Source organism: Crocuta crocuta, unplaced genomic scaffold, assembly GCF_008692635.1.
Source record: "Crocuta crocuta isolate KB4526 unplaced genomic scaffold, BGI_CrCroc_1.0 scaffold30, whole genome shotgun sequence".
In the NCBI taxonomy this organism is placed as follows: Eukaryota; Metazoa; Chordata; class Mammalia; order Carnivora; family Hyaenidae; genus Crocuta; species Crocuta crocuta.
The window spans coordinates 1,172,145-1,199,279 of NW_027528345.1; the positions used below are offsets into that span (position 1 = coordinate 1,172,145).

The following is a 27,135-nucleotide window of genomic DNA, read 5'->3' on the forward strand; positions in this document are numbered from 1 at the left end:
CAATAAACTGGTCAGCCTCTCCTTTACTTCCTTTCACATGCATACCAAAAGTCAGTTAATCTTTTAGCAAGCTATTTTCCCTTTTAGTTAAGCTAGTCAATTTGTACCTGTTCAAAAATTGTTGAAAGTAAAAAAGGTTAATAATATTCTGCCTTGAGTATATGGTTTAGCTACTGAAAAACGACCAGCCTTACCATGTGGAAGATCAATTTGTTCTGAAATGCCATATTCACCTGGTCTAATTCAAACCAATAATAGATATACTTTGGTGAATTTTTATTATAAAAATTAGTATTTATATGATTAAACAAGATATCTACCCTGGGAGGTAATCCTATTTAAGTACTTATTCCCAATGACTTAATAGAAAATATATTGTATTTGAAATTATGAGATATTCCCTAGGTTAAATTCTGGAAAATAATCTTGACAATTGAGGAGGGGGTGGAAGCACTTTGTGCATTTTTGGGGGGCAAAAGATTTCTAGTTTCCAGCCAAAATATCATAGAGCAGTTTGTAAGATAAATGTTTTATGAGGATATACAAACATAACAGAAATGAACAGCAAAATCCAATTTTTATTTTGAGATTTTTTTTTTCCCGGTAAGAAGTTGTGAGGCTTTGGGCCTTTACAACTTAAAACAAAATTTTGATTACTCTCAGAAACTTATAAAATGTACCGAAGAGTAAATCACTACCGTACAATGTTCCTAATAAACAACCGTTTACCGAATAGTAAAACTGTATGTGAAAGATCTCTGAATACGGAGTGATAAGTGGGAATGCAAACATTTATCTTGAGGATTAGGGATCTTAGAACTTTGTCTTTGCCTTCTTTTTCTCCCCCCAAGTCTGGTCTTTGATCTGAAAAATCAGGCTGAGACCAATATAGAACTAAATGAAATTATGGTGGCGGTGGCTTGAAACACTACCCTGTGGCCACAGGCCGAAACTTCATTTACTTAGGCTTCCCTTGCCTGAGCGGTTAAAACTGCTGATTCCTCTTCCCTTAGGCGGACTGGCTGCTTTCCCACCGGGTCCCTTGCCGCCCTATCAGGCCACTGTCTCCGCAGAAACCGCAGAGGCTTTTGGGAGGCTAGGAAGAAGCCTGCCTGGGCGCAGAGGCTGTCGGGAGGCTGGGCCAGCGGCCTGGGGTGGGGGCGGGGCGGAAGGAGTCGGCTGAGGCTGAAGAGGGTGGCCGAGGTCGAAGCAGCTGTGGCTCGGCACGGAACCCAGACGCCTGAGCTGCAGCCTTTGGGGCCTCAGACCTTTCTGGGAGATGAACTGGGTCGGGGGATCCCGGTGAGTTGTGTTGCTGGAGCGTGAGACCGTAGACCTTGAGTCCCTGGACGTTCATTCCCATAATGGCGCCCTTTGCCTAGGCCGTGGAGGGGCGGGCATAGTTTCAGCTGGAGAGAACTTGTAAGAGTGGGTCATTTCATCGGTAGCGGGGAAGGGAGACCCTAGCCAGCCTGTCTCTGTTCTTAAACCAAAAGCCAGTCGGCTTCCCTTGCCTGGCTCTTCAAAGGCTTCACGTGTGAGGCCCACAGTGGGTGAGGTTCTCTGCTCTCCCTCCCCGGTGTCTCACGTTTTCCTTTTCTAACGAGGCTTCTCACCCCCTGAGCCTTCTTCTGCCTTCTTCCCGCTCCTGCCCCTCCCCTCGCAATTGGAAGGGGTGTTTTGTTTTGTTTCTTCTCGGACTGTATATATTTTTTGCTTGAACTTGGAACGTATTGTGGAAAAGACCATTCCTGCTGCCCTTGAGTCCATCGGTGGCGAGTGGGGTGGCAGTATCCATGGGATATTTAGTTTGTTTTTTAAAGCGAGCTAAAGCGAACAGTTTTTAATTGCAGTAACTTACAAGAGAATTTGCGATTTATTTTGTTTGTAGCTTTAATCATATAAAGCGTGGTGGGTTGATAATTATTTTTATATAACGTGTTCATTACTATTGACCTAAAGTCCACTAGGATGGAAATAATGTGGGCCTGTAACTTCACTTGATGAAATTCCTTCATGAGAAGAATTGTTTTGATTGAAACACCAAGCTATTGAATACAGTTTTTTGTCACAGACCCAGGTGATGTGGTTAGAATGTAACATATTTACATTCTAAGGAATTTCGTAAGGAGAAAGACAGCTTTTGTGTTCAAGTATTGTAACTATGCCCGGTAATTTTAGAAGGAGCATTTATCCTGTTGAATATGTTAGCATTGTATTTTAGAAATTTATCTGAATTATTTCTGGCTGGTGTTCTAGCATCACACTTGCAGTTGGGAGAAAGCTGAAAATTCACTTACAGGTTTCACAAGATTTAGTTGATATATGATTATAATTTGATTTTTTAAAATTTCTATATAACAGTTTTTATTAAAAATGGTCATTTATAGTGACCAAAAAAATTGGAAGCGACTAGTACAACTAATAGCCTAGTACACCAATATAACATTGTGTCACAAAACGAAGCCATACCTTAACTATAGCATGTTTCCCTGATGAGGATGACCGAGCTCCCATTTTATTTAATTTGATGTTTTTGAATTTGAAATTTTTTAAAATGTGAATAATAAATGAGATGAACTGTTACAATGTAGGTGCCATTTTGCCATATATTTAAAACTTCTGGCTATTCAAGGAACAATATTTTAGTTTCTATTAGGAGGACACAAAAGCAAAATACTACAGGAAAATAGTAGTGTTTCTCAAAATGAGGTAGTGCTGTGCCTGGAGGTCTTAGGTACCACTGGGGCTTTAAAAAACCACAGAAAAAATATTACATATCTTCCTGGAACATCAGCTTAATCAGGGATTAGAGAGAAAAAAAGATATATATATGTTAATTTTTTTAAGTTTTATTTATTTATTTTGCGAGAGAGCAAACCCGCCCATGAGCAGGGGAGGAGCAGAGAAGGGAGAGAGAGAGAGAATCCCAAGCAGGCCCCATGCTGTCAACACAGAGCCTGACTCAGGACTTGAACTTACCAACTGTGAGATCTGAGCTGAAATCAAGAATCAGATGCTTAACTGACTGAGCTACCTAGATGCCCTGAAAATATATTTTTAAATTTAAACAACCATGGATACATTATGGAGTAAAGTGCAAAACTCTTGCAATATTAAAATAACGTGCAATTTTAGATAATTTTCTTGGGCAAATGGGCTCCTTAGGTCAAATCCCATATTGGTAATGAAACAATGAGTATCTCTACTTTCTACTATCAGAGTAGACAAAGGTGGACAAGATTAGTTGATCATGGTATTATGATCATGAGGCCTGAGGGATCTCAGAATCCAAGATAGTACTCAGTAACCACTACTAGCTTAATTAGAGCTATTATAGAATAGACATTTTAGTCCATACCCCAGTCCATCCTGGAGTACTTGTTTATTACCTTCTGTTACTAGAATTGTTTTTGGTTGAAAATTTTGAGAATTGTTAAGAACTTATGACATAGATAAATGAAATGATTGGAGAACACTTAACAAAACTCCATTAGAACTGCTCCCAAAGAGCATTCAACATTAATTAAACAAATAGAGTTTTCACATGCCTACCTGCTTAGGGCATTGTTAAGCCCTATGTGGGAGAGGGAAGTTCAGAAAAGAAAAGGAGGTAATTTTGAGCCACAAAAATAATCAGTGGTAGAATGATGAAAATGGAATTAGGTAAATGACTATTATACTGAAAAGAATAGTTAAATAGTACTTAATATTAAAACAAGCACTGTCTTTTTTTTTTTTAAGGTTATTTATTTATTTTGAGAGAGCAAGCGAGCAGGGGAGGAGAAGAGAGAGGGGGAGAGAATCCTAAGTAGGCTCTGAGCTTATATTGTGAAGACCCAGGGGTGAATCCCAAGAACTTGATATCCTGACCCTAGTTGAAACCAAGAGCCAGATGCCCAACTGATTGAGCCCCCCAGGTGCCCTAAAATAAGCACTGTTCTCAGTGCTTTTTAGATATTAGCTCATTTGCTCTTAACAAGAACCTAATGAGGTATATACAAATATTATCCCCATTTTACTGATGGGAAAATTTATATACTGTTAAACATTAAGTGACCTGCCCAAGGTCACCCAGCTAATCAGTGGCAGTTAGGATTTGAGAACAAAGTGCTTAACCACTATGCTATGCTGTGTAGGGATGTGAGTATTGTAAAAGTGGCACACACAAAGGGCTGTGGATACTTAGAGAACAGGGAGAAACAAAATTACATTAAGCCTTGAAGGGTAGTAATATTGCAGAGAACAGGCATCACAGAGAAGCAGTGAAGCACAGATTCTTAAAAGTTGAAAAGTAGGTGAGATAAATAATTGATCAAATTAGAGACCTAGTTTTTAGCAAGGCTTAGAAGAGATGGGTTGAGAGCGGAGGTATTAAAGAAATTGAAAAGATTATTCATTAGACAGGGTGGGTCTGCATTAACACAGGAAAACAGGAAGGAGCTTTACACATTTTTGTTAAGGGAATTAAAGAAGCAGGCTATACCACGTTTATGTTTTTTTCATAGCAATCTGATAGTATACACAAAATAGAAGCAGAGTATTCTTGTATATTATAGGAACCTGATATATGTTAAGTTTAATTGCAGAATCATTTCACAGCAAAATCTTATGATTGCAAAGGTCTTTACAGGTTTTCTTGGCATAAAGCAAACTTGGCATTTGATTTTTTTGCTACTCTTCTGTTTAGGGACTCTACTGGTCATACATAAAATGCTTTTTTATGTGAAATAAAAAAGGGAAAGAGCTGGTCGCTATGGAAGAAGTAAGATTCCCTTGTTTTCCTTTTTAAAAAAAGTTTATTATTTATTTTTGAGAGAGAGAGAGTAGGATGAGAAGCAGAGAGAAAGGAGGGAGAGAGAGAATCTCAAGCAGGCTCCCTCACTGTCAACGCAGAGCCTGATGAAGTATTCGATATCATGAAACTGTGAGATCATGACCTGAGCTGAGATCAAGAGTCAGACACTTAACCGAGTCACCCAGGTGCCCCTTATTTTCCTTTTTAAAATTACTAAAATTACTTGGTTTCGCTTTAGTGTTCTGGTTTGTGGACATTTTTGCAAGATATAACATTTCATTTCAAACAGTCTCATTTTGGGGTAGAGATTTGGTCTAAACTGAAAGTAATTTTCATGTCTATGATCGCAATTCCCAGTCAACTGTCTGAAACTTGCTAATCAGTGATAATGTCAGGTTTTTCAAATTAATGGTCTGTTCTTTTGTTCCAAAATTATATTAGTATTTTTTTATTTTAAAATGCCCCCCACCCCTATGTTCTTTCTTGACAGAGTTAAAAGATCAGTCATTTGTCTGTCTTGCCAATTAAAATTTTTTTTTTTACTTGTGTAGAAATCATTGACCTACAACTCTCTTGTTTTGTACATTTTATAAGTCACCACTAAGAGCCTATATTTTCCTAGTCAGATTGAGGTGTAAATTTGAGACAGGACAGGTATAACTACTGATATTTTTAAATTTAGAAGTGATTCTGTTTTCCAGTTTATTCATCAGTGACTTGTTTCACGAAATTCATAGCCCCTTAGACATCAAGGTGTTAGGAAGATGGGAGAAGAAGGAGAATATTAAGATGTAACCAGTCTTTGGGCCACAGCATGCTTTTTAGAATGAGTTTGACTATAGATGGACTATATAGCAGTATATATGAAGTATAAAGAAAAAGTATTTTTGATTAGGGGAAGTTTATTTATTAAAACATTTTTTAAAATGTTTGTTAAATTTGAGAGGGAGTGAAAGTGAGCAGGAGGAAGGGGGAGAGAGAGACTCCCAAGCAAGCTCTGCACTGTCAGCACAGAACCTGACGCAGGGCTCAGTCCCACCAACTGTGAGATCATGACCTCAGCCAAAATCAAGAATGAGACATTTAACTGACTGAGCCACCCAGGTGCCCCTAGGGAAATTTATATTTGTAACTTAGATTCAGTAATGCAACCAGTGTCATAAGAGGGACATAGATAAAACCCTGTTTAAATTTACGTGAGGGAGAGGTTTGCATTTGTAAATGTAGGTCTAGAATGTGCAGAATATCTGTTGAGTTCTGTGTACCAAGCATTGTGCCAAGTGGGTGTGCAAAGTAACAAAATTTAATTGTTTTCTGAGAGATTTATATTTTATGGGGGTGGGGATATGACCTGCCTTTAAGTTTGAAAATTTTTAAGATAAGGGGCCAAAATACCTGATTTAAAAAATAGATATCTGAACAGTAGTATAATATAGTTTTAGCTGAAGCTTTGACAGTCAGAAACAAGTTTAGATGGAGAAAGCAATGAAGCAAATAAACATTACATAAGTAGTTGGAGATAAAATTATAATATTTAAATATTTTAAAATGTGTATATGTGTCTGCTTGATGGTGAGGTTGAAAGCCAGACTGAGAAGTTGAAATTTGATCTGTTAGCTGATTACCGACTCATGCAAATTTGGAAGTAACATAATCAAAATGGTATTTTTATGACTGTGGTATTAGTGTTTTGTAGTTTGGAATGTAGTGGGGGAAAAACTCAGATAGTGATCCTGGTTAGGATTCTGCTGGGGGGAAAAAGTTAATACTATTTTTCCATTTTCTGGTATCACTATATATTCTCCAGATCAACACCAACCCTAACCCACTTTGTACATTTCATGGGCCATGTGAATTTGGGTTAAGTATTAGGCCTCTCTATACAAGGGCAGACCCAAGTTGTGAGGAACCTTCTGTATGGAAAAATAATGCAAAATCCTGACTACACAATTAGATACAGGGCTTGGAAGGGGCATCTTTATGTTAAGGGACCTGAAACTTAATTAGCTTTACAATAAACTCTCTTTATAGTAAATTAGTCTCTGAGCAACTTTTTATTTATCTGTTAAAGGGGGATAATACTTAAATGCACAGTGACTGTCATTTCCATTGCCCGGCAGAGTCATGATTTATATTGTGTCCTAGTGGCATGTCCAGTGTAGCATTCTCTTGGAGGTTTTGTTTTTTAACTAAAAAAACTACCATTATTGTTTCATTGAAATGAGCCCAGATAGATTCAAGGAATGGTCTATTTTTTTAACTTCTGCCATGGTCTGAATTAGTGCATGAGTCACGTGTGCCTTGAAAAGAGTTCTCACTTTAATAGGTGGTTAAATTTAAAGATACACAATGATAACCCAGGAAAGACACTTCCCAAGTTGAAAAATAACCTCTCTTTTTAAAGATAGTGTGGAGGGCACTGGCTGATAACATGTGCTGCGACATGTGCAGCTAGTGACAATTAACTTGCTGTTTGGTGTCGCGACAGTATTAAATGCTTCTGTCCCTGCTGGCCACTTGTAGCAGCTGGTTGTGCTATTGCACGCTAACGTTAGGTGTAAGAGAAGTACAAGGCTAATCAGTCCTGTCAAAGAGCATATAAAGAGTAATAGGAATGCTGTTGGTGCAATGGTTTTTGTAAACTTCTTAAAAAATATTGTTTGATGGGGCACCTGGGTGGCTCAGTCGGTTAAGTGTCTGACTTTGGCTCAGGTCATGATCTCATGGTCTGTGAGTTTGAGCCCTGCGTCGGGCTCTGTGCTGACAGCTCAGAGCCTGAAGCCTGTTTCTGATTCTGTGTCTCCCTCTCTCTCTGACCCTCCCCTACTCTCTCTCTCAGAAATAAGTAAAACATTAAAAAAATATTGTTTGGTATTGATTTTGTAATATTTTTAGAGCAAGGAACTCAAATAAAGGAAAATTAATGCTTAATAATAAATTAAATACTTTTATTTTGTTTTTAAATTGAGTTGATGATGAACCCTTATGAGTTGGGCACAAAATTTTTGCCAACATCTAGCATCTCTCATATTTATGTAATCAAACACATAATAATCCGAATAAACAAATCTGAAGAAGCATAAGGATTTCCTTTCAGATTTAGTAGTTATTTTAAGGAGGTTATAGTGGCAAATAATTGGACGCATGTAACTGCAGAACATTGAAGATAAAATTTTATCTGCAGTGCTAATATGAATACACATCTGATGGGTTATATAGCATCATGTGTGAAATAGGGTTCTTATTAAATATTATAACCTGTGTGACCAAGATACACTTGGACTGATTGTGGTTTACATATATGTCACAGATACATCGAAAGAAGCTTGATATTTTACCAAACAGAAGCTGCAGTTGTTGGAATTTTGAACAATTTTATATATGCACAATTAGTATAACTGAATTACACTGTTTCTAAGACAGTACTAATGTTGAAAATATACTTTGGCATGTCATTATAAGCTTTCTGTCTTTGCTGCCTTTCATTAATTGAATTTCATAAACATTTGAGTTTTTGAATGACTTTGTAAGTCAATATGTGTCCTACATTGTTTTGAACATTTTTGTAAACAACAAGTCCTCTAAATTTTGGTGACATTTTGTTCAGAAACATCTTTATTCAAAATAAATAAATCTTTATTGCATAGAGTGGAAAAACTTCAACTTCAGAGGCTTTAGTGAATTAAAATTATTGAAAATAAAATTTTTATGATTTAATTGTGGGTAGACTGAAATACATTTAAATTGGGATATTGTTCGCTTGCCAAAATTTCTTCCACTATGTGACTCAGGAGGTGGCTGCTCATGTTTATCATTACAGCCTGTAACCATGAAACAATGTTTTCTTTGTGAAAGTACTATAAAAATTCAGTCTGCAAGAACTTATTTAAATTAGGCTGTGTATTTTAGGTATTAGAGTTCTGCCTTATTGATTTGACAATTTTTTTAATACCTTACCTTTTATAACTCATACATCTCAAAACTCTTTTCTTGTATTATAAGAAAAAAATCTGTGTAAAAGCCGTAATGTTCTAACATATATCATTACTATTCCTAACACATCAGGTAGACCTGTTTTAGTTTTGTGGAAAGCCAATGTAAGTACTTTTTCTAGGCTACTTACTGTCCTGAATCTTAATAAGTTTGCTAGCTAACAATGTTGGATTATGATGTTTTAGATTAAATTAGTATCAATGTAACACAAGCCATAAACTATTGTTTTTCATTTGCTGGTTACTGCTCTGTTTATTTTATTTACATTTTCCACTTTTAATCACACTTAATATAAGATCTTATCTGGAAACAGTTTCTTTTGCATGGCACCATGCCACTAAAAAATAAACTAAGCAGCAAACTAAAAAGCAAAACAAAAGAAACAAAAGCAATTCAATACTGACAAGACATATGACACCCATAGTATTTAATTCATAATGTAGTTTCAGTATCTCCTACATCCTCCCATGTAAAATGTGTTAGTGTTTTTTTTTCTTTCTTTGTCAACCTTATTGTTTCTTTTCTTTTCTTTTTTTTTTTTTTTAAGGAAGCATTTCTTTAGCCTTTTCCTTTAAATCTTTTCTTACCAGAAGGAATAGCAGGGGGCAGGATACAGATGATAAAAGCATGCTTTTATTTCTTTGTGTGTTCTGTGTCTCTCTTCTCTCCCCCTTATCTTTTTTCCACCTTCCCTTCCTCTCCTATCTTACCTTCTTTCCCTCCCTTAATCTTTTTGCACCTCTCCATTTTACTTTATTCTTTCTTACAAAGAGTAATGTAACAAATATCTATATTCCTGCTTCCCAGAATTGGTAACTTGTAGAGTGTTCTGTGAACATGTTATGACTCACTACTGGATTTCTTTTAGTATGTAGCTATAAAGGCAACTAATATTGTTCATCCTTTTATTGAAAGAGATGATTACGAGATCTTTCTTTAAAAATCTATTTTCCTGAATAAAGTAGTAATTACTATTAAAAAGATGAGTCTCATTTTCACTTCCCCACTTCTAATAACTTGGTAATTTAAAATTGAAGGCAAAAACTAGAGAAACTCTTAAAATAATTTTTAAATAAAATACATATAAATTTCATGAAGAAACTTGCATATGATTAGGGCCTTAAAGGTTTTGAAAGTTTTGAATACAAAAGTGTAGTAGGGAAAAAAAATATATGTAATGAGAGAAGTGTCCATACGGAGGAGAAAATTGTGTATTTTAATTTGGTTGGGTGTTGGAATACATGAAGTAGAACGGAAACATGTTTGAAATCTGAGCTGGGGACAGACTATGGAAGTCGTGTCCCTAAATGATAATCAGAGCTGGGCTTATTGTGTACCAGTGTGGTGAAATGTATTGGAGAACATTTGGATAAAATCCAGGAAACTATTTAAAATATAATTATAGTAGTTAGCTACATAATATTGCAGTTGTCAAAGCAGCAAATGACTTCTTAGGATTCATAGTTTATATCTGGCAAGCTGTTTTTTTTTCTTAAATAGTTTGTTGTCAAGTTGGTTTCCATATAACACCCAGTGCTCATCCCCACGAGTGCCCTCCCCCATGCCCATGATCCCCCCTTCCCTTATCTCCCACCCCCATCAGCCCTCAGTTCTCAACATTCAAGAGTCTCATGGTTTGCCTCCCTCCCTCTCCCCAACTATTTTTCCCCTTCTTCTCCTGCATCGTCCCCCGTTAACTTCCTCCTAATCCACCTATATGTGCAAACATATNGGCAAGCTGTTTTAATTATGTACACTTTTTTGTCAACTATAAAATTTTAGTTCCCCCTTTATTTAGGGGCTGTATTCTCCCTTTGTTCTGTTAGTTTTTTTTCCTAGCTTTATTGAGGTATAATTGACAAATTATTACTGGCTAGGACTTCCGGTATTAGGTTGAATGAAAGCAGTGATAGTGGACATCCTTGTCTTGTTCCTGACTTTAGGGGAAATGCTCTGTTTTTCACCATTGAAGTACGTTAGCTGTGTGCTTTTTATATACGACCTTTATATGTTGAGGTATGTTCCCTCTAAACCTACTTTGTTGAGGGTTTTTGTACTGAATGGATGTTGTAGTTTGTCCAATGTTTTTTCTGCATCTGTTGAAATGACCTTATGATTTTTATCCTTTCACTTATTGATGTGATTTATCACATTGATTGGTTTGTGAATATTGAACCACCCTTGCATCCCAGGAATAAATCTTACTTGATTGGTTTTTTGTTTGTCTTGTTTGCTTTGCTTTAGTATAGTGTTGGATTCAGTTTGCTAATATTTCATTGAGGATTTTTGCAGTTATGTTCATCAGAGATACTGGCCTTTAGGTCCCTTTTTTCGGTAGTGTGTTTATCTGATTTTGGTACAGGGTAATGTTGGAGTCAAATAACGGATTTGAAAGCTTTCCTTCCTCTTCTATTTTTTTGGAATAGTTTGAAAAGAATAGGTATTAACTCTTCTTTAAATGTTTGGTAGAATTGACCTGTGAAGCCATCTAGTCCTGGACTGTGTCTGTTGGAATTTTTGATTACTGATTTAATTTCATTGTTGGTAAGTAGTCTGTTCAAATTTTCTGTTTGTTCCTGATTCAGTTTTGAGAGATTATATGTTTCTAGAAATATACCCATTTTGTCTAGGTTGTCCAATTTGTTGGCATGTATCAAAATATTAGCCTTCATATATATTTTTAAAGTTTTATCATTTAGAGACAGCACACAGGAGGAGCCAAGAGATAGGGGGAGAGAAAGAGAGAGAGAGAGAGAGAAATCCCAAGCAGGTTCCACACTATCATAGTGTGTAGCCCAATGTGGGGCTTGAACTCACCAACCATCAGATTGTGACCTGAGCCAAACCAAGTGTCAGTTGTTAACTGATTGAGCCACCCTAGTTTTCCTAGATCTTCACATTTATGTGGTGTTGGTGTTTATTTCTCTTTTCTGATTTTGAGTCTTCTCTTTTTTTAAAAAATTTTTTTTGATGAGTCTGACTAAAGGTTTATCAATTTTTTTGATCTTTTCTAAGAAGCAACTCCTGGTTTCATTACTTTTTTTTTTTTTTTTTTTTTTTTTTTTTTTTTTTTTTTTTTTTTTTTTTTTTTTTTTTTTTNTGAGGTAGGCCTATATTGCGATAAACTTGTCTCATAGAACAGCTTTTGCTGTATCTCAAGATATTGGACTATTGTGTTTTCATTTAATTGTCTCCGTGTATTTTTGGATTTCTTCTTTGATTTCCTGGTTGACCCATTGTTTAGTAGTGTGCTATTTAACTTCCATGAATTTGTATTCTCTCCACTGTTTTTCTTGTGTTTGATTCTAGTTTCGTAGTGTTATAGTCAAAAAAAGATGCATGGATTGGCTTCATTTTTTTGAATTTGTTGAGACTTGTATGTGGCCTAATATGTGCTCTCTTCTGGAGAATATTCTAAGTGCACTTGGAAAGAATGTGCATTCTGCTGTTTTTGGAGGCAGTGTTCTGAGTACATCTGTTAGATCCATCTGGTCCAGTGTGTCATTCAAAGCCGTGGTTTCCATGTTGATTTTCTGTTTGGATGATCTGTCCATTGATGTAAGTGGGGTGTTAAAATCCCTTACCTTTATTGTATCATGATCACTTATTTCCTTTGTGTTTGTTATTAACTGCTTTATGTATCTAGGTGCTTCCACATTGGGTGCATAAATATTTACAGTTGTTATACTGTCTTCATGAATTGTTCTCTTTATGATTATATAGTGTCCTTCTTTGTGTCTTGTTATAGTATAATTTTTAAATCTCTTTTTTTCTGATGTAAGTACTGCTAACCCGGTTTTGTTGTTCCTTCCATTTGGATGATAAATCCTTCTCAGTCCCTTCACTTTCAATCTACATGTGTCTTTAGGTCATTTCAGACCTAAGACTCATTTCAGAGTCTCTTATAGGCAGCATATAAATGTGTCTTGCTTTTTAAATCATTTTGTCATCCTCCGTCTTTTGATTGGAGCATTTAATGTATTACACTCAAAGTAATTATTGATAGGTATGCACTTGCTGCCATTTTGTTACTTGTTTTATTGTTGTTTTTATAGTTCTTTTCTATTCCTTTTTTGCTCTCTTTTCTCACAGTGTGCTGGCTTTCTTTAGTGATATCTTTGGGTTCCATTTGCTTTAGGTTTTGCTTTAGTAGTATCTACTTCTGGTTTTCGATTTATGATTACTGTTAGATTTCTATATGGCATACTCTTTATATTGCAGTCTATATTAAGTTGATGGTCACTTAAGCTTAAACCCATTCTTTACTCTTCTCCCCCTCACATTTTAGGTACTTGGTGTCTTACTTTACATCCTTTTATTTTGTGAACTCCTTGACTGGTTTTTATAGATAGGCTTAATTTTACTACTTTTGTGTTTTCTACTTTTCCTAGTCCTACTCATGGTCTTTTCACTGAAAGAATCTCCTTTAACATTTCTCATAGGTCTGGTTTAGTGGTCATGAATTCTTTAACTTGTTTTTCTGGGAAACTTTTTATTTCTCCCTCTATTCTGGATGATAGTCTTGCTGGATAGAATATTCTTGACTGAAGATTTTTTCCTTCAACAATTTGAATATATCATGCATGCTACTTCCTTCAGGCATGTGGAGTTTCTGGTGAAAATAGTTGATAATCTCATGGGATTTTCCTTGTATGCAACTGTTTTCTCTTCTTTAAAAATTCTATGTCACTACTTTTTTTTTTTTTTTTTTTTTTTTCTTTTTTTNTTTTTTTTTTGCCATTTTAATTACTGTGTGTCTTAGTTGGACTTCCTTGGGTTGATTTTGTTGAAGATTCTCTGTGCCTCCTGGATCTGGATTTGTTTTGTTCCCTAAATTCAGAAAGTTTTCAACTATCATTTCTTGAAATAAATTCTCTGGCCTCTTTTCTCCCTCTTTTCTTTCTGGTATCTTTGTAATGAAAATGTTACTATACTTGACAGTGTTGCTAAGTTCCTTAAGTCTATTTTAATTTTTATTGTTGTTTCCTCTCTTTTGTTCAGCTTGATTGCTGTCCATTAATTACTCTGTCCTCCCACTTGCTGATCTGTTCTTCTATTTCCTCTTGTCTACCATTTATTCTTTTTGTGTATTTTTAAGTTTTAGTTACTGACTCTTCATCTCTGATTGGTTCTTTTTTATGTTTTCTGTCTCTTTGTTAAGTGTCTCACTGAGGTCCTCCACTCTTCTCAAGCCCAGTGAGTATCTTTATGACTATTCTAAATTCTCTATCAGGTATATTTTCTCTTTCACTTAGCTTTCTTATGAGTTTGTCCTGTTCTTTCATTTGGGACATAGTCCTCTGTTTCCTCATTTTGTCTGATTCTTTGTGTCTGTTTTCTTTATTAGGAAGCTACATCTTCTGCTCTTGAAAGTAGTAGCCTTATGAAGAAGTGGTTCTGTAGTGCCCTGCAGTACAGCGTCCCCTGTTTAGCAGAACCTGGTGCTTCAAGGGTGTGTGTGTGTGTGTGTGTGTGAGTGAGTGAGTACACCACACATGTGCCCTGCTGCTGTTGCTGAGCCAGTGTTTCCTTCAGTCCAGTCATTCGCAATGGCTCCCTTTGCCTCTTGTGGACAGGGTTAGGTCCCTGTGTTAGTGGGCCTGTCTGGGGCTTTCTTGGGCTTGAGTTGCATAGATAGGCCTTTGCCAGAGATGCAGTAGGACTGAACTGCAAGGTACTTTCCCTGTGTTGTTACCTGAGAAGCTTTTATTTTGGTGATCGGTCCTGCTGTCAGGCCAGATGCCTGCCGCAGCCTACTGCTGGGGCCACAGTCTGACTGGTGTGTGTGGTTACCTTTCCCTCTCCCTGGAACAGGAGTCACTTTTGAGTGGGATTGGCCCCTGCTAGGGCTGCTTGCCCACTGCCAGGCTTGTGGCACCACTTTGGATGGATCTAGCCAAAGGTGTATTGGAGGGGGCAGTTCCACAGGAGAATGCAGGGGCCGGTATGCTGTTAGGTAGTGGTGGCACTGTGCTGCTTCCTGCAGCTGTCCTAGGGTCTAGGCTGCAGCGTCGGAGAGAAGAATGGTACCTGCCAGATATATTGTTCCCGGAGAAATCTAACGATCCCCACCCCTCCATCACATACTCTGATTTTAGTAAACAAATCTCTCCAGGCATTTTTTTTCCCCAAACTGCTACCATTATGCTGTTTGCTGTGCTGTGTCTCTAAGGGTGGGGACTCCGTTTCCTCTTGTCCTCCTGGTATCCCAGAGCCAAGCCAAATCATTTTGTTGTTCCAGATGTTAAGCCCCTCTGATTGTAAGAACTCATGAAATTATGCTCCTCTGGTTTTCAAAGCCAAATATTGTGGAGATTTGTCTTCCCTGTGTGAGTCCCCCATGCCTGAGATGCCTGGCTCAGGGTCCTCTCCCCTCTTCTTGTGGGCAGCCGTCCCTCTCTCCTACACACAGTCCCACGGGTCCTTTTAGCTCTGGACTGCATCTCTGCCCTTCCTACCGTCTTCACTGTTGCCTCCTTTCTACATTTAGCTGTGGAGATACAGTCTGTTCTGCCAGTCATGGGGTCACTTTCTTGGTTATTTACACTGATATGGGTGTTATCTAGTTGTATCTGTGGGATGAAGTGAGCTTAGGGTCTTTCTACCTTGCCATCTTCCCCAGAACATCTTTGCCTCCCTCTCTCTCCTTTTTCCTTTGGTGCCAAAGTTTTTATTAAGGCAGGCAGGAAGGGCTGCCTTTTTGCCTCATTTGTAAATGGGTTGTTTGTTTTTGTTTTGGGTGTTTTTGAGTAATATGAGTTCCTTACATACTGTGTATATTTACCCTTTATCAGACATAATGTTTGTAAACATTTACTCCCATTCCTTAGGTTGCCTTTTCATTTTGTTGATGATTTCTTTTGCTGTGCGGAAGCTTTTTAGTTTGATGGAGTCCTACCTATTTATTTTTCCTTTTGTTGTCTTTGTTTTTGGGTTAATCTAAAAGAATTATGGCCAAGACCATTGTCAGTTAACGCCCTGTGTTTCCTTCTAACACTTTTATGTTTTCAGGTCTGGTGTTCAAGTTTTTACTTAATTTTGAGTGGATTTTTGTGTATGGTATAAGATAGGGGTCCAGTTTCATTCATTTACCTGTGGCTGTGCGGTTTCCCCAAAAATTTATTAAAGACTGTCCTTTCACCATTATAGTTTTTGGCAGTTTTGTCATAAATTGATTGACCGTACGTGCATACTAGGCTATTTTTTCCTGGGGTCTCAGTATATGTATTTACATTTATGCAAAGACCATACTGTTTGATTACTACAGGTTTGTAATGTAGATTGTCCCTGACTGATGATGATTTGCCTTAAGAATTTTTTGACCTCATAGGGGTGCCTGGGTGGCTTAGTCGGTTGAGCATCTGACTTTTGCTCAGNTTTTTGACCTTACAGTGATGCAAAAGCAGTGTGCATTCAGTAGAAACCATACTTTGAATTTTGATTTTTGATTTTTTCCTGGGCTACTGATTTGCACTATCATACTCTTTCAGAACTCTGGGCAGTGACAGTGTTTTGTAGCCCCCAGTCAGCTATGCATTCAGATGGAGAAGAGTGATACACTTAACTATCATTCTGTACCCATACAATCATTTTGTTGTTTACGTTCAGTATAGCATATAATAAATTACGTGAGATATTCAACACTTTATTATAAAACAGGCTTTGTGTTAGGTTTTTTTCCCCAACGGTAGGCTAATAAAAAGTGTTCTGAGCATGTTTCAGGTAGGCTAGGCTAAGCTGTGAAATTTGATTATGTGTATTAAATGCATTTTTAACTACAGTATTTTCAATTTACAATGGATTTGTCAGAATTTAGCCCCATTGTAAGTCAAGGAAGATCTGTATAGTTTGAAATCAAGTGTGATGTCCCCAGGTATGGGTTTCTCCCAACCCCCCTAAAATTGGCTTGGCTATTTGGAGTCTTTTATGATTCCATACACATTTTAGGATTGTTTGTTTTATTTCTGTGAAATATTCCATTGGAATTTTGACACAGATTGCATTGAATCTGTAGATTGTTTTAAATATATGGTCATTTTATCAGTATTGATTATTCCAATCCATGAGCATGAAACATCTCACCATTATTTGTGTATAATTTCTTTCATCAGTGTATTATAGTTTTCAGCATACAGATGTTTCATCTCCTTGGTTAAATTTATTCTAAGTATTTTTTTTTCTGCTATTGTAAGTGGGATTATTCTCTTAATTCTCTATAGGTCTCTTTTTAATATATAGCTGATTTTTGTACATTGATATTATTTCCTGCAACTTTACTGAATTCTAACAGTTTTTTTGGTACAGTCTCTAGCACTTTCTGTCTGTATCATGTTATCTGCAAATAATTCAGTTGTACTTGTTCTTTTTCATTTTGGATTTCCTTTATTTCTTTTTCTTTCTTGATTGCTCTGGCTAGGAATTCCTTACTATATTGAATGAAAGTGGTGGCAGTGGCATCTTGTTTCTGATGATAGAAGAAAAGGTTTCAGTGTTTCACTACTGAATGTGAGATTAGCTGTGGTCTTGCCATTTATGGCCTTTGTTAGGCATATTCTCTCTTTTTTAGGCATGTGCTCACTTTTTTGGGAGTTTATATGATGAAAATAGGTTGAATTTGTCAAATGCTTTCTGTACTATTGACATGATCGTATGATTTTTAAGTTTCATTTTATTAATGTGGTTTATCACATTGATTTGCATATGGTGAGCCATTATTACATCCCTGCAATAAATCAGCTTGATCATGCTGAAGGATCTTTTTGTCATTATGTTAAATTTGGTTTACTAATAATTATGTTGAAGATTTTTGCATTCATGTCCAACAGGTTTATTGGCCTGTAATTTTCTTTCCTTGTAGTGTCCTTGTCTGATTTTTGTATTAGTGTTATACTGGTCTGGTAAAATGAGTTTGGAAGTGTTCTCTCCCTTTCTAGTTTTGGAAGAGCTTAGAAGGATTGATACTAGTTATTTTTTGAATGCTTGGTAGAATTCACTATGAAAGCCATCTAATCTTTGTTCTCTGTTGGGTGGTTTTTGAATACTGAATCAATCTTTTTAGTATTAGTCTGTTCAGAATTTCTATTTTTTCATGATTCAGTTCTGGTAGATTGTGTGTTTTAAGAAATTATCCATTTCTTCTAGGTTGTCTAGTTTGTGGTCTATAATATTCATAATAATCTCATGCTTTTTATTTGTAAGTCAGTTGTAATGTCTTTTTTTTTCATTTTTCATTTCATTCGAGTCATGCCTTTTCCTTGATAAATGTAGCTAATGGTTTATTTTATCTTTTCCAAAAAACTCCTATTTTCATAGTTCTTCTTGATTGTCTTATTAGTATCTATTTCATTTATTTTCACTTTATGTGCTCTTGCCTTCTAACTTTGGCCTTGTTTTTGTTTTTTGTCTTTTATTTGTTGTAGTTTGTTTTTTAGGTTCCTTGAGATATAAAGTTTGGTTGTTTATTTGAAATCTTTCTCTTTTTCTTAATATAGGCATTGATTGCTACTTAGAACTGCTTTTGCTGTATCCCATAAGTTTTTATGTGTTGTGTTTGCATTGTCATTTGTCTCAAGATATATTTTCATTTACCTTTTAATTTGTTCTTTGATCTGTAGGTTATTCAGGAGGATGTTGTTTAATCTTCACACAAATATATATTTTCCAGATTTGTTTTTGTAAGTGATTTCTAGTTTTTTTGTCATTGTTGTTGGAAGGTGTCCTTGATATGATTTCAGTCTTATTAAATTTAGGATTTATTTTATGGATTAACATATGATCTGTCTTGGAGAATGATCTATATGTGCTGTGTATTTTGTTGCTGCTGGATTGAATGTTTGTAACATATTCTGCCAGTTAAGCCTATTTTGTCTAACGTATAGTTTAAGACCAATATTTTCTTTTTGATTTTATATCTGATTCTAATTTTGATGTAACTTTTTCCCCCTTCACACCAAATAATTCTCCAGCACTAGTGTGGTGTCCTACAACTGGTGTCATATGATTAAACTCAATTTTGAGAGTATCTAGTTGGAGATAATGTTAAATTCCACAGGTTAAGGATTCTACAAAACTGTTCCTGTCCCCTACTTCAGTCACCAACAGCAAGTCTTGGTTGTCACCTGTGCTTCTGACCAACGAGGTATAGATCGTAGATTCCATTAAGGCCTTTCTTGGGTTCAATTAACTTGTTAGAGGAGCTCACTGAACTCAGAGAAACATTTTACCTAGTTAATTACAGGTTTATTTTAAAAGGATATATTTTAGGGGCGCCTGGGTGGCTCAATCGGTTAAGCATCCGACTTCGGCTCAGGTGGGTTCGAGCCCCACATCGGGCTGTGTGCTGACAGCTAGCTCAGAGCCTGGAGCCGGGTTTCAGATTCTGTGTCTCCTTCTCTCTCTGACCCTCCCCTGATCACGCTGTGTGTGTGTGTGTGTGTGTGTGTGTGTGTGTGTGTGTGTGTGTGTGTGTGTGTGTGTGTGTGTCTCTCCCTCTCTCTCTCGGAAATGGATTAAAACATTATAAATAGGTAGGTAGGTAGGTATATTTCAGGAGTAGCCAGATAGAAGAAATACGTAGGGCAAGATATGGAGCAAGAACATGGAATTTCCATGCTCTGGGCAAGAGTGCCACTCTCCCAAATCTCCATGTCCATGTGTTTATCAACCTGAAAGCTCTCCAAACCCAGTCCTTTTGGGTTTTTATGGAGGCTTTATTATGCAGGTGTGATTGACTAAATCATCAGCTATTAGTGATTCTACCTCCAGTTACTCTCCCCGCTCAGAAGGTCAGGGGGTAGGAATGAAAGTTCCAACCTTCTAATCACATTGTTGTTTCTCCTGGCACCTAGTCCCCATCCTCAGATGTGTTCGAAAAGCCACTTCATGAACATAACAAAAGACACCTTTTTTTTTTCCTTTTCTCTTTTTGTTTCTTTCTCTCATTACTTAAGAATCTAAGGGTTTTAGGAGTTCTGTGCCAGGATTGGGGATGAAGACCAAGGATATTTTTAATGATATATCAGAATATCATAATGATCAATCTATTGTTGAATGTGGGGTATTTAAGTCTCCTACTATCATCACATTGCTGTTTCTTGCTTCAGCTCTGTTTATATTTGCTTTATATATTTAGGGATTTCAATGTTGGGGGCATATATGTTTACAGTTATTTTATTTTTGAGATCAGTTGACCGTTTTATCATTATGTAATTATCTTCTTTGTCTCTTGTAGTTTTTGGCTTAGAGTCTCTTTTGTTTCATATAGATATGCTATCCCAGCTTTCTTTTGGTTTCAACTTGCATTTGCTTACTTTCAGTCCATGCATGTCCTTAAAGCTGAGGTGTGTCTTTTGCAGGCAACATATAGTTGGGGCATTTAAAAAATCTAATCAGCCACTCTATATCTTTTGATTAGAAAATGAGACTATTTATATATAAGTAATTATTGATTAGGATGCCTATGTGGCTCAGTCAGTTAGGGGTCCGACTCTATTTCTGCTCAGGTCATGCTTTGCTTATGTGTTTCTCTGTTGACCTCAGTGAGCATTGTTATGACCATTATTTTGAACTCTCTATCATTCAACTCAATTATCTCCATTTCATGAAGACCTCTTTCGGATTTTATCATGTTCATTTGTTTGGCATATATTCCTCTGATTCTTCATGTTTTTTCACTCTCTATTTTGGCTTCTGTATAGTATAAGTTAAAATAATGTGTAGTATAAGTTAAAATAATGAGCTCTCTGAGTTAAAAAATAGATAGTTATTTCACTTATTTAAAAAAATGTTATTGAAGTTTAGTTGACATACAGTATTAGTTTCAGGTATGCAACATAGTGATTTGGCAATTATATAGGTTATGAAATGCTCACCATTTTAAATGTAGTTACTGTCTATTACCATACAAAGTTATTATAGTATTGACTATATTATCCTATGCTTTTCATTCCCATGTCTTATTTATTTTATAACTGGATATTTGTACTTGTTAATCCTCTTCACGTATTTTGTCTATATTTCCATCCCCTGTCCTTCTGGCAGTTACCAGTCGTACGTATTTAGAAGTTTGTTTCTGTTTTCTTTCTGTTGATATTGTTTGTTCATTTGTTTAAGATTTCAGATATAAGTGAAATTAAATGGTATTTGCTTTTCTATGACTATTTAGCTTAGCATAATACTCTCTAGGCTAACCATGTTGTTGTAAATGGCAAGATTTCGTTTTTTATGCTTGAGTAATATTCAAGTGTGTGTGTGTGTGTGTGTGTGTGTATATATATACACTGTATCTTTTTTTAATCCATTCTCTACTGTGGAACCCCAAGGTTGTTTTCATATCTTGGTAGTTGTAAATAATGCTGGAATAAACATAGGAGTGTATATCTCTTTTTGAGTCAGTGTTCTTATTTTCTTTATGTGAATGCCCGAATTCACATAGTAGAATTACTGGATCATATAGTTTTTTTTTCAGTTTTAATTTTTTGAGGAACTCCATACTGTTTTCTATGGTTGTTGCACTAATTTACATGCTCACCAGCAGTGCCTGATGGTTCCCTTGTCTCCACATCCTCACCAACCATGTTTTTTGTGTATTTTTGAAATTAGCTATTATGTCTGGTGTAAGGTGATATCTTATTGTGGTTTTGACTTGCATTTCCCTGATGATTATTGATTTTAAGTATCTTTTCATGTATCTTTTGGGCATCTGTATGTCTTCTTTGGTAAAATATCTTTTCATGTCCTCTGCTCATGTTTTGATTGGATTCTTTCTTTCTTTTTTTTTTTTTTTTTGGTGTTATATGAGTTCTTTATACATTTTGGATATGAACCCCTTATTGGATATTGCAAATATTTCTCCCATTAACAGGGTTGCTGTTTTGCTTTGTTGATGGTATATTTCACTGTGCAAAAGCTTCTTAGTGTGATGGTAGTCCAAGTTGTTCATTTTTGGTTTTGTTTCCATTTCTAAGAAGACAGATGCAAAAAAATACTGCTAAGGTCGATGTTCAAGAGTTTACGGCCCATGTTTTCTTCTAGGAGTTTTATGGTTTCAGGTTTTACATCTCTGTCAATAATTAATTTTGAGTTTATTTTTGTGTATGTTATAAGAAAGTGGTCCAGTTTCTTTTGTTTTGTTTTTTTGCATGTAGCTGTCTGGTTTTCCCAGTACTATTTATTGAAAAGACTGTCTTTTTTTTTTTTTTTAATGTTTTATTTATTTCTGAGAGAGAGAGAGAGAGAGACAGCATGAGCAGGGGAGGGTCAGAGAGAGAGGGAGACACAGAATCTGAAGCAGGCTCCAGGTCTCCAGGCTATGAGCTAGCTGTCAGCAGAAACCAGCGCGAGGCTCAAACCCATGAACCGTGTGATCATGACCTGAGCCGAAGTCAGACGCATAACCGACTGAGCCACCCAGGCACCCCAAAGACTGTCTTTTCTAATGTATATTTTTGCGTCCCTTGTCATAGATTAGTTGACTATAGTATTGTGGGTTTATTTCTGGACTCTTTGTTTTTGGTGATCTATTTTTATATCAATACCTTATTGTCTTGATTACCATAGCTTTGTAGTATACTTTGAAACCTGGGATTGTGAAGCCTTCAGCTTTGTTCTTCTTTCTCAACATTGCTTTTTGGCTATTCAGTGTCTTTTGTAGCCCTATACAAATTTTACAATTATTGGTTTTAGTTCTCTGAAAAATATAATTGATATTTTGGTAGAGTATGCATTGAGTCTGTTGATTGGTTTGGGTAGTAAGGACATTTTTACAATAAGATTTTTCCAATCCACGAACAGAGTATTTTTCCATTTATTTGTGTCCTCTTCAATTTCTTTCATCAAAGTCTTAAAAGTTTTCAGAGTATAGGTCTTTTACCTCTTTGGTTAAATTTATTCCTAGGTATTATATTCTCTTTGATACAATTATAAATGAAATTGTTAATTTCTTTTTTGCTACTTCACTATTAGCATATAGAAACACAACAGGTTTCTGCATGTTAATTTTAATCCTGCAACTTTACTGAATTCATTCATTAATTCTGATAGTTTCTGGTGGTGCCTTTAGAATTTTCTGTGTTAGGTATCATGTCATCTACAAATAGTAATTTTTGATTTCTTCCTTAACAAATTGGATGTCTTTTTTTATGTCTGAACATCACAGCCAGGACTTGCAATATTGTGTCAAATAAAAGTGGCGAGAGTGGATATCCTTGTCTTTTTCTTCATTTTAGAGAATAGGTTTTAGATTTTTACCATTGACTATGTTGTTAGCTATGGGTTTGTCATATATGGCCTTTATTATGTTGAGGTATGTTTCCTGTAGACCCACTTTGCTGTGACTTTTCATAATGAAAGGAGATTGAATTTTGTCAAATGTTTTCTCTGCCTCTGTTGAGATGATCACTGATTTTTATATTTCATTGTGTTAATATGCTGTATCATGTTGATATGTGCATATTGAACTATCTGTGCAGCCCTGAGATAAAATGCAGTTGATCTTGGTGAATGATCCTTTTAATGTATTTTTTTCATTTTATTTTTGTTGTGTTGTGGTGCCAAGGTAATCCTTGCCTCATAAAATAAGTTTGGAGGCATTCCTTCCTCTATGTTTTGGAATAGTTTGAGAAGGATAGGTATTAACTCTTATTTAGTAGAATTCACCTGGAAAGCCACCTTGTCCTGGCCTTTTGTTGAGTTTTTTGATTACTGACTTGATTTCATTACCAATAACGGTTTGTTCAGAATTCGTTTCTTCCTGTTTAATCTTTTTTTTTTTTTAATTTTTTATTTTTTTATTTATTTTTTTTAATGTTTTTTATTTATTTCTANTTTGTGTATGGTGTGAGAAAGATGATCTAGTTTCATTCTTCTGCATGTTGCTGTCCAGGCTTTTTTCAAGGAGCGAAAGAGTGGTTGAAGAGCTGAGAGAAATGACGATGGTGTTATCCAGAGAAACTATAGTCAGATTACTTCAGAGAGAAAGAGATGAAAAGGTAGGTAGGTGTTGAATTTACATCTAGAGAATGGATTCAATGTGACTGTTTAAGCAAGCCAGTGACCAGAATTAATCAGGGCAGTGCTCCAGTAAAAAAAAAAAAAAAAAAAAAAAAGGAAGAAGGCAGCCCTCTAGCAGGGATGGGCGTGGTTTGATCAAATGCGTCAGGGGGGAGTCCTGCCTTGGCGGTTGTGGGGAGAAGAGCTGAGGCGCTCCAGTCCCTTCTTGAACCAAGTGCTGCAACTCACTTTTTTGGGTGTGTAAACTCCCTGTGCCGGGGGCGCAGCCAAGGTGGGCTGTGCTCTATATCCCAGACCAGGCCTCTTTTCCAGATCTCAGTCCCTGCGCCCCACTGAAATTTCCTTAGACACAAACTCACAGGCGATCCCCTCAGGGCAATTCCAAGCCTCTTGCCATCCCCCTGGGGACTGAGCCAGAAGCCGCTGCTCCCGTCTCCTCCAGGTCCGGTGGCGAGCGAGGAGCAGTTTCATCTGGGGGTCTCCTGGGACGAGTGCGTCCTGCCCAGGGTCAGCTGGAGAGCGGGCAACCAGGTCCCTCTGGGTCTTGTCACCCGAAACACGAACTTGTGGGCAGATCTCCCAGTTTTAAGCCCTTCGCCTCCCCTCTAGGGATCCAGCTGAGCCAGGACCACAAAGGCACAGTCGTCGAGCCGCCCCTCCAGGTGGAGCTGGCGCGTAGGGAGTTGTTTGTCCCGGGGATAGCCTGGGACAAGTGCGCCGGCCTAGGGTCAGCTGGAGAGCAGGAAACCGGGTCCCTCTGTGTCCTAGGCGGGGTTTTTTCTGTTCCCCAGCGACAGGGACCATGTCTTGAGCAGTTTTGGCCACTCTCTTTCCCCTCTAAACTCCCCGCAGAGGGGAATCACCCCCGTCTCTCTGTGTCTCTGGTCCCGGCCCGATTTTATCTTCCCCAGTTCCACTCACGTTACAAGGTTTTCTTAATGGACTCTGTCTCCTTTTCCTCCCAAACCCCTGGATTCTTTAAGGGTTCCTATGGCTTCAGGACTTCTCGTGCGAGATATGGGGGCAAGTGCAGTGTAGGAAGTTTCCTACTTTTCCACCATCTTGCCCCCTCCCTCTCTTTCTGGTCAATCTTGAAAGATTGTTGTATGTTTCTAGGAATTTACTTATTACTTCTAGTTTTTTAATTTGTTGCCATATAACTTTTGTAGTGGTCCCCTACAGTCCTGTGAATTTCTGTGGTATCAGTTGCCTCATTTCTGGTTTAATTTTTTTGAGCCCCTTTCTATATTTTTCTTTTTGAATCTAAGTTTACGGTTTTTAAAATTTTTAACTTTTCAAAGAACCAACTCTTAGTTCATTGATTCCCCCCTTTTTTATACTATTTTATTTATTTCCATTTTAAGCTTTATTATTCTTTTCTAACTTTGGGCTTTGTTCTCTTTTCTTCCTTTATGTATAAGGTTATATTATTTATTTGAGATTTTTCTTGTTTCTTGAGGTAGACCTGTATTGGTATAAAATTCCCTTTTAGAACTGATTTTTCTGTGCCCCATAGAATTTGAACTGTTATGTTTGCATTTTCATTTGTTTCCAGAGATTTTTTGTTTTTTTTTCTTTGATTTCTTCATTGACCCATTGGTTGTTTAGTAGCATGATAGTTAGCCTCTACATACTTGTGTTTTTTCCAGGTTTTTTTCTTATTTCATACTGCTGTGATCAGGAAAGATGCTTGATATGATTTCAGCCTTTTAAAACTTACTGAGACTGGTGTTGTGGCCTAACATGCACCCTGTCTGGGGAACATTCTCTGTGCACTTGAACAGAATGTAGGGGTACTTGGGTGGCTCGGTTGGTTAAGTGACTGACTCTTGGTTTTGGCACAGGTCATGATCTCACGGTTTTGTGGATTTAATTCCCTCATTGATCTCAGAGGTAACAGTGCAGAGTTGCTTGGGATTCTGTGTCTCCCTCTCTGTCTGCTTCTCCCCCATTCCCACTATCTGTCTCTCTCAAAATAAATAGACTTAAATTTATGAAAAGTATTATAGTCTGCTGTTTTTGAAATGTGTTTGTATATATATCTGTTAAGTTCATGTGATCTAATGTGTTGTTCAGATTCACTGTTTCCTTAATGATTTTCTGTCTGGGTGATCTTCCATTGATGTGGGGTGTTAAAATCCACTACTATTATATTAATTCACTACTGTTAATTTTTCCCTTTGTGTCTGTTAGTATTTGCTTTATGTATTCAGATGTTCCTGTGTTGGGTGTACAGATTCTTACAATTGTTATATTGTGTTTTTGGATTCATCTGTATATCATCATGTAATGCCCTTCTTTGTGTCTTTTAAAATCTATTTTGTCTAAGTGTTATAGCCCCAGATTTTTGTTTGTTAGTTTGCTTGCTTCCATTTGCATGAAATATCTTTTTCTTTCTCTTCTTTTTCAGTCTATATGTGTCTTTAGTTCTGAAGGTTTTTTGTAGGCAGTGTATAGAGGTTTCCTTTTTTTTTTTGCAAATCCATACAGTCAGCCTATGTCTTTTGACAGAGAGCTTATTCCATTTACATTTAAAGTTATTATTAGGGGGTGCCTGGGTGGCTCAGTCAGTTGAATGTCCGACTTCAGCTCAGGTCATGATCCCATGGTTCATCAGTTTGAGCCCCGCATGGGGCTCTGTGCTGACAGTGCAGAGCCTGGAGCCTGCTTTGGATTCTGTGTTTTCCTCTCTCTCCGCCCCTCCCTTGCTCATGCTCTGTTTCTCTCTCACAAAGATAAATAAACATTTAAAAATTCTTAAAAAAGTAATTATCGGTTGTTGTGAACTTATGCCCTTTTATTCATTGTTTTTGGTTGTTTTTGTAGTTCTTCTCTATTCTTGCTCTCTTCCCTTGTGATTTGCTGATTTTCCCTAGGGGTGTTTGTGTTGTTTATCTTTGTTCTTTGTGAATTTCATAGAGGTTTCTAGTTTCTCATTACCATGAGGTGTATATATAATATCCTTTGTATATAGCAGTCTGTATTGATTTGGATATGACTTAAGTTAGAACACATTTGTAAAACACATTTATTGCCCTTTGCACATTTTATATATATTTTAGAGGTTTTTTTTAAAGATTTTATTTCTAAAATATATTTTTCATATTTTAGATGCTTTATTTTGTGTATCTCCTAATTTGTAGATATAATTGATTTTATTGCTTTTGTCTTTTGACTTTCATACTAGCTTTATACTGATGTAGTGTTTTTTCTATATATTTGCTTTTGCCAGTGAAATTTTTTCCTTTCATTATTTTCTTTATCTTTGTTTGACTTTTTCCTTTTTCCTTGAAAATATTTAATATTTAATATTTCTTGTAAGGCTGACTTATGGT

General features: G+C 36.6%; 1 protein-coding gene across 2 annotated transcripts in view; it reads left to right on the forward strand.

The window, feature by feature from the left end:
• The first annotated feature begins 1,204 nt into the window (after positions 1 to 1,204).
• Positions 1,205 to 27,135, forward strand: part of REDIC1 (regulator of DNA class I crossover intermediates 1) — a 99,505-nt gene continuing 73,574 nt past the window's right edge. For both annotated transcript variants that reach the window (XM_077753546.1, XM_077753544.1), the window contains exon 1: positions 1,205 to 1,302. In XM_077753546.1, coding sequence (XP_077609672.1) covers positions 1,280 to 1,302 — 23 coding nt within the window. In that variant the 5' untranslated portion in view covers positions 1,205 to 1,279. The remainder of the gene's footprint in view (positions 1,303 to 27,135) is intronic.